At 39.9% G+C, this 8182-nt stretch overlaps 1 protein-coding gene and 1 long non-coding RNA gene across 5 annotated transcripts in view; both read left to right on the top strand.

The window, feature by feature from the left end:
- Nucleotides 1-8182, top strand: part of LOC147875216 (uncharacterized) — an 88952-nt gene that overhangs the window by 67603 nt on the left and 13167 nt on the right. The window lies entirely within an intron of this gene.
- LOC110833097 (uncharacterized) lies at nucleotides 610-6841 on the top strand. Of its 4 annotated transcripts, none has more exons than XM_022070743.2 (2): nucleotides 610-679; nucleotides 4313-6841. In XM_022070743.2, the coding sequence occupies exon 2, from the start codon at nucleotides 4349-4351 to the stop codon at nucleotides 5429-5431; it is 1083 nt and encodes a 360-aa protein (XP_021926435.1). In that variant the 5' UTR covers nucleotides 610-679; nucleotides 4313-4348; the 3' UTR covers nucleotides 5432-6841. The 4 variants fall into 4 exon arrangements, with proteins under 4 accessions (XP_021926435.1, XP_021926432.1, XP_021926436.1 ...); XM_022070740.2 differs by lacking the exon at nucleotides 610-679 and adding an exon at nucleotides 1660-1877; XM_022070744.2 differs by lacking the exon at nucleotides 610-679 and adding an exon at nucleotides 2582-2659.

Below are 8182 nucleotides of genomic sequence, written 5' to 3'. Positions count from 1 at the left end.
AGAACCTTTTGAAGATGGCTGTCTTCTGGGTTGTAGCGCCGTTTAGTCTGGTAGAAGTTTTCCAACATTTCAGCGGTCCCTGTTGCCTCCATAATCAGGAAGATGTCTCATCGCTTGATGATGGAGGCAGCAAGGAGCTCTGAAACGTTGGTAAACTTCTACCGGAGTACATGGCGCTACAACCCAGAAGACAGCCATCGGACTCACCGCCGTGAAAACCTCAAATCCTACGAAGAAGGTTTTAATCTATGTAAAGTTAAGCGAGAATTGGTTGAAAGCTCGGTTCATTGGTGAGCATTTGCTGTCAAGTGATTATGGGTCTTACGGGATAATACTTATGTTGTGCGTTGTTATAACCGTTTCCGTGGTAAGGCCGTTAAGAATGTTTGTGAATATGCGCGTTTGCTACTTTAGATTTTCCAGTCATTCTTGACAGGAAATTTAGTAGTCTCCTGTTAAAACTAATTCCTGCTCTTTCGCTGTGGCGATCGGAATCGCGTGTTCGGTTGTCGCCACTGATCTTGATGCTTTCACCTGCAACACCGTGGGTGACTTCCCAGAGCCATTGTCATGAGCGCAATCTCATTTATTTCTCCCATACGAAACTTCAATAGCAAACCACTGCTGCAATTCTGGAGCAAATGGTCACGCTATTGTGCATTTTCTTGTTTGACGAGTGGTAAGTATTCAGATAACTTACGTGATAAAAGTACAGTAGATATCATTAAGGTGCCAACATGCTACTTGTTTCAGTTTTTAATATAACTACAGAGTGGGACAAGTATCAATAATCTGTAAATAGTTCGTATTTGCAAACTGGTTCCGAAGGAAGCTTTAATGGAAGTTGCATTATTTTAACTAAATATAATGCACCTTTCGTTGAACCTTTGTGGTGAAGTTGATTGTCATTTCATTAATTGTGATGCCGTGTAGTCTTGTAGGTGGCTACAGCCAAGACGACGAATAAAGCCTAAGAAACTATAACTACTATATTAGATATTTTATAGTTTTACTTATGTTGACGAAATTGAAAGTGAAACATAGATTCATTACTTCAGGTAACGACAGTGGAATTTTAACAAAGCAACTCTATGTTTTCAGCTAGACTAATGCGACCGTTTGTAACGATGCTGCGAAGTTTAGACTCGCGCTATGTAAACTAGTATGAGCCCATAACACCTTGCAAGAACTGTAACTAGGCTGACTTAATCGCGTGGAGATTTTGTACAGCTGAAGGCTATATGAGACGCTCCACTGATTGCATATGTTAACAGCGTCGAACGGTAAATCCGGAATCAGTAGAGCGCGATTCCTAGGTGCAGGGCCCCTCTGTGTAACACAGAGCTGTGGGTACCGCCGAAGATATTTCCTACGAAGATTACCAGGTATAATATCCCCATCGCCAATGTCGTGAGAACTTAAAGTATTGTGATGTGTTGGGGTTGGCATTGTTGTTAGTTTATAGACATTGTTGTATTCATGCATTGTTGTATTATTATTGACATTGTTGCGTTTAGCATTGTTGCGTTTAGCATTGTTGCGTTTAGCATTGTTGTGTCTACATTGTTGCGTCTGTTTATTGGCATGGCAGGAATGGTTTCACCTAGGTAGGGACGATGCTTGCGCTTGCGCAGGCCTCTGCCCTCAGTTAGCTTCTTTGGTTGGTTGGGGTTGGCTTTGAGAGTAGTGTAGTAGGTGAGAGTGTGGAAGAAATACTGCGAAGAGAGCTGAAGTGTGAATCGCTTGTAGGAGAAGTGTGTTGTAGACGAGATTATTTTGTGCTGTAAAGACGTTTTAGTTGATTAAATTCATTATTGCTGGAAGACTTTGTGGTCTCTTACAATCCAACCAAGTTTACAACTGAGATCGGATTTGAGGTAGTAGACCCCGCAAGAAATCAAGGGTTGACAATCAAGGTTGTATACCGACCCACGCTACATTGGTGTCAGAAGTATCATATTATGTCTGATTTTATGTTTCCTCTCCTGAAACACTAAAAGATTTTCCATAAAACAAATTCTGGAGAGAATTTAATTTTGAAAATTCTTGCGGTCGTCGTCCTGCTGATGGAAGCACTAAGCTCCCCTGAAACTTCGGTCAGTGTCTTCCACAATATACGATACGTCATCCCAGAAAGCAATGACAGCCTTCTGGGATAATGCGCTTTGAGAACTTCACATCTTGCCAGATTAATTTTGATTCGTATTGGACCGGTATGAAGTTCAGAACGAACTCCGTTGAACCGGAGAGTGAGGGAAATGATTTGTGACAATTCTGCGATATCTGTCTGAATGGGTTTGCAACATTAGCCGTATTTCAGCAAACGATCATCAAGGCCAACGGTGTATGCAGATCGAACAGGAAATTTACCGATTGCGATCGGGGATCATCCTGATGAAGGAGGCAGCAAGCATTTCTGCATCGTCGGGTTTATAAAAATATTATTACTCCAAACTGGAGTACACGTTCTCGCTCTGCGCACCTGTAGGTGATTTGTAGCTGAAGTACGTAATCAGTCCCTTATGTGCACGAGATAACTTATCTACTGATAAGACTCAGCTTCCGTGCCTTTGATAACGACGTCGTCCTTTAGTATACTGAACAGTGTTCATGCAGATCCCGGGATCTGTCCTCTTGCGTTTTTGATTACAGAAAGCAAGTACGTTTTATTTTATAAAGCTTAACACTGCAATGATTCTATAAAGGTTTGTGAAAGCGTTTGGTTGATTGTACCAATATTATATTGGATGTCGTTCTTTGTTGTCTGTGGTATTATTTTAGATTGGCAGGGCCATTAAAATAAGTTCGGTTTGCCCTTTGTGATGCCGTGTGGACTTGTATGTGGATACCAACGTTTTGGAGAAAAATATCGTCTCCTTTTCCAGGATACTTTGAGAAAAATTCAGTGTCTTCTGTCTTACTTTCGTGGTTCAGTGGTACTCCATACACGGGAACACGTCAGAACCGAACAGATACAATGAATCTTTAGCCAGTTCCAGCTTGCATTCATTGTTAGCCAGCTAGTTGGGGCTTACACTCCTGGTGAGCACTGACTGGCTAGAGCTGAGTATCTATGGAACCTACTCGGTTCTGGAATACCATTAAACCACGAACGTAGGACAGAATACATTTTATTTTTAATTTTTCAAGTGTTTGCTCGCCTAACTCGGTTATTTTTCAGTAGTTGCTGCATTAGGGGTTATAGTTCACTTCACTAACCGCACTTGGTGATCTTCATACCTGAAGATCAGGAATGTTGCAGCTGCTTTTTAAAATGGGGCATCACCTGCTATTGGCGTAACGGTCTTCATATCAGAACTGTAAAATGAATTAAGAACAAAAGTGTAGATGTGATCAAGCCCTTTCTTGGTTATTTACGGAGTTAACAGACTATTGAATTATTAACCTACATGCACACTCTATCGGAGAACCGCGGCTAGAACCAAATGTCTGTTGTTGAGAAACATTCTGTTTCTTTTCTGTGTTGTTGGACCTCACATAGAACACTTGTTTGTGAACCATACGGTTTCGGAACAATGATACGTAGTTATAATTTTTGTGCGATGCTTTAAAATGCAATGACAATTGTCGCGGATGGCTTAGTAGCATTTGAATGGACGTTATTAATTTAGCAAAAGGGTCGACAAACTTTTTACTTGCTGTGAACCTTGTTGGCTATTCATATCTGCGTCGAGAGCCGGCAGAAAACTGTAATGCCATGGACAGAAAGCGAAACTAATTACCTCAACTTTAAAAATATACCTATTATTAACTCGATAACATCAGCTGTATTTCTCCTTACAACCGAATTTATTGTAAAAACGTTGTTTGTTAGCTTTTGAGCATTTTTGATTTCAAGTCAGCGGCAATTTTATAAACTTCAGTTACTGATACCATAGCAGTTTTTATAGGTTTGTTAAAACATTTTCTACCTTGTACCAATTACCTTTGATCGGAATTTATTTATTCTTTAATTCGATTAGGTGACCGTCTTATAGTGACTGATATTCTTGGTTTATTTCTGCAGAACGACTGCCTTGTATATATACAATAGGTCTCGAACTGTTCAGACCAGGAAAGTAATGGAGTTTTTAAAACAGAACTTCTTATCTTTACAGAAGATTCCTTATAGTAGTCCTGTAATATTACATTACAATTTATCTGTGATTTATTTAGCGGCGTTATTCAAAGAAATTCATCTTTTGGTACATAGGTCATTATCACGTTTACTTATATCATCATCTATGTAAATTTATTTGCAGAAATCACAAGTTATAGAAGCAAGATACAAGCGTACTGTGCTTTGTTTTAGCTGCAGCATCTGTACACGGGGTTTCTGGTTTGTATCATGGGAGAGAATTCCAACATTAAAAAAGGTTTGGAAGCAGATGAGGACTTCGGTTTTGTGAGCCGTGACAGCAGGGTACTGGAAAATGCTCTGACACGTAGCGGCCCTTCCCCCTCACTACCAACTGAGGATGACGACAATGGCGCCGGAAGTGAGGAACAACAGGTGGACAACTATTCTTCCATCATTGCACCCGGAACAACCGGAAATGACGAGGATACAAAACAGGATGTTGAAGAAGACGTCTTTTCCATAACAAAACTAGAGTCAGAACAGGAGCATGGTACTGCATCGAGTGGCGAATTATCGGACGAAACAGATGGTTTCAGCTTGCGCAAGCTTGGAGGAACTTTGCTGGATTTTCCTCAGGTCGACTTGCTAGGTCAGGTATATGACGCCTCGAAGAGGAAGGCGACAGTAGCCAAGTTATCTTCACCTAAACAACCAGGTCCTGGTATTTTACGTAATATGTCTTCGAGTGAGATGCCTGAGAATCAACCGACTGAAGCCGCGCCAACGACCAAAGACGACGATCTCCCTCAGGGCTTCCAAGTCAAGTACCTTGGCCAGCGTGATGCTAGAGGCCTGTGGGGAATTAAACACACGAGGCGACCGGTAGATGCTATGGTGGCTTCGGCAAAGAATTTAAAAGCAGGAACAGTGCTACCAATGGTTAAACTCGTAGTTTCTAAAGAAGGTGTCAGTATAGTGCAACTGCAGAAAAAGTCCGAGGAGATTTTGAAGTTTCATCCCATAGACACGATATCTTACGGTGTTCAAGATCTGGTGTACACCAGAGTGTTTTCTATGATTGTTGTTAGAGAGATAGGAGATCTGAAAGATCAGCATCCTTTCGAATGTCATGCGTTTGTTTGTGAGAGTAGAAATAGTGCCAGAAAGCTGACCTATGCACTTGCTTCGGCGTTTCGTGAGTACAGTAAGATTGTGAAGGCGAGAAGTGGTGACGAGGACGGTAAAGACGGACTAGCAGCCGCCAAGAAGAAATTCGCCATTGATTTGAGAAGTCCAGAGGAAATTGAAGCTGACTTGAATTCTCCACAAGCTGAAGATTCTGAAGCCTAATTGTGATGTGATTTTACAGAGTGCATTGATTGTGATGGTAGATTCTAAGAGAGGAAAATTGATAAGTGACGTGTAAATGTTATGGAAGATGAACGGTAGGCACAGTATCAGTTTTCTAAACTTCTGACTGCATCTGAGTGGAGACGGAACCAACAGGCGTCATTAATGTATTGCCTTAGTCATATGAGAGTATCTAGCGGTTCAATTACATGGACCGAAATTAGGCACTTCATGTCATGAAACACCGGTAAATACACCAAGTTCATCACCGTTTATAGGTTTCTGACGAACTTTAAAAAATATTGTGTAAACAGTTAAGTCAGATTTATTGTGATCACATTTTTCTCTCTATCCCCAAATGTAAAATAAACACTAGATATTTTAAAATATTAAAACTTATTTGTAAAATATAAAGTTAAAGAACATTACTATGGCATATGATTGAAAATGAATGGAATCAGTGTTTAGTGGGTGCGATGAGAAACGAAAATTTATAGAAGTATTTATTTATATTGTAAAATTTAACGCACTTACGGAATATTAGTATCGCACTGGAATTCTAATTTTAAAATAATTTGAGGGGTACACAAAACAACGGTGATTGTCTTCTGGGATGTTGCGCCGTGTATGGGATATCCTATAGGCATATTGCAAAAACTTTTTTCTCTCGGTGCTTACTTATCACCATGATCATGGCGGCAGTAAGCATATCTGAAACGTCAGTCAATTTATACGAGATTACACGACGTCTCATGTCGAAATATTTTCCTCATCAATAAGTAATTTTATTCAATAATAATAATAATAACAGTAACAACAGCAATAACGATAACAATAAAAAATAGAACGTGCTTTATACATTCGACACGTGTAATTTCCATTTTATTGCACGAAATTTCTCAGCCACACAGAATGCAAGACACCTGTTGAAGTTCAATTAAATTGGCATGAGATACGAATTACAATAACTTGCGATTACGCCATGACAAAGAGTTTCATATGTCAGGAAAAGTCAGGGACACGAATTAGCCGTTAGTAAGATCTGCATGACATTTTTACTGTGGCCTTGAGAGAATCGAACCAACGGTACACCGATTGCAACATGAGTTAGAGCTGCAGTTAGCTGCTTCTTCTGGTCGTATCTTGAGCTTATAATTTGTTATAATTATACTATTTTTTGTGTGTCTTCAGCAACTACTCCTCGTCGGTAACGAACACGCGGACACAAACTGCCAATATCTTTCAAATTCCAGACCATATGTGGCAAAATACTGTCCGCTGCCATGTTAAAATACGATTAATAATCTCCAGTCCTTCATTAATATTTCTTTTAACAAAATGCGTATGAAAGAAAAGCAGGCTTCTGTAAGGAAAATAAATAAATAAATAAAATACAATAAAAATCGAGAAGTTTACGGAATAGTTTTTGGAACCCTGATAGGCCTTATAGACCTTACTATTTCAATTACATCTACTGGATTGCACGTATAACGGCCACAACAGGTTCAGTTTAACATATCAATTATCATGTCTTCAGCAACTAATTCCATGAAGGAGAGTCCTTGAGAAAACGTAAGTCGCTGGTCGAAAAGAAAAATATCTTCTTTGACCTGAAATTTTCATTGCCGTGTGTACAAGATCCCGCCTCTGGACCCTATCCTGAGCCGGTTGAAAATAGTCCAAACCCTCACACTGTGCTTCTTTAACTTTCATTTTAATAGTATCCTCCCATTTGCACATAATTTTTCCCCTGATATATGTCCAGCCCTTCTCACCTTCCTTGGTTTAGTAATCCTGTAACAATATCAGGCGATGGATATACTGTAAATGCTGAACTTCTCGTTACATAATTGTATCCATCCTCCGATTAATTATTTTTCCCGAGATCTAAATATTATCGTCAGCAGTCGGCACAATCACGAACATAACTTCTGTGAAACGATGCCTCAAATTACATTTCTACTACGTTTGCTGATCATCAGAGCCATTATCTAACGTTGCCGTCGGCACAGATAAACCGAAGATAGTTGGCATTACTTTCACTTCGCTAACCTTCAGTCATGTAGTTCATTATACCTTTTGTAGATGGCCATAGATCATGCTTTCTGGTACTGCTTGTAGATGACACTAGTTTATGCTTTCGTGTGGTTTTGGTTTCAATGTTGTGTTGGAATTTATGTTTTTTTTCAAAATACATTTCTTCAGGGCAGTTAATTTCCCGCCAGGAAGTTCATGCATGCAAAACGTGGTTGTTGGAAAACTTTCGGAGTTGGCCCGATGCACACAACCTTTGTTATTCTGCTGTTAAGTGGGCGAAAGTTCATTGCCGAGTTCAGAAGAGCCCACCAACGGTCAGTATCGTGAGTCAGATGAATTTAGTCCGCACTCCCCAAATCTGTTTCCAAAATTCACTTTCATCGTCATCTTCCCATAAATGCCTAGGTCTTCCCAATGTCCTGCTCCCTCAGGCTTCCAAACCAAAATTCAGTATACATTTATCATAACCGTGCTTACTACACACCCAACCCAATTTTTACCCTGTTTGATAATGTTTATGACAGCTTACACAGTAGTAAAATATTAATATATTATTAATAAAATCCTCTCGGGTTATCGACTGTGTCAAATTGTTAGAAGTCTCCTACGTTTCGAGGACCAACTCTGTCCTCATTATCAAGGCTAGCCTTTTAGTCTCGTAGAAGTTTACCAGAGTTTCAGAGGTCCTCGCCTCAATCATCAGGGTGATTAATA

This window comes from Zootermopsis nevadensis, unplaced genomic scaffold (assembly GCF_977971745.1).
Source record: "Zootermopsis nevadensis isolate Lab colony 2312 unplaced genomic scaffold, Znev_1.0 Znev_ptg000001l, whole genome shotgun sequence".
In the NCBI taxonomy this organism is placed as follows: Eukaryota; Metazoa; Arthropoda; class Insecta; order Blattodea; family Termopsidae; genus Zootermopsis; species Zootermopsis nevadensis.
Note: the sequence above shows the minus strand (reverse complement) of the source record. Positions and strands in the feature narration are given on the sequence as shown.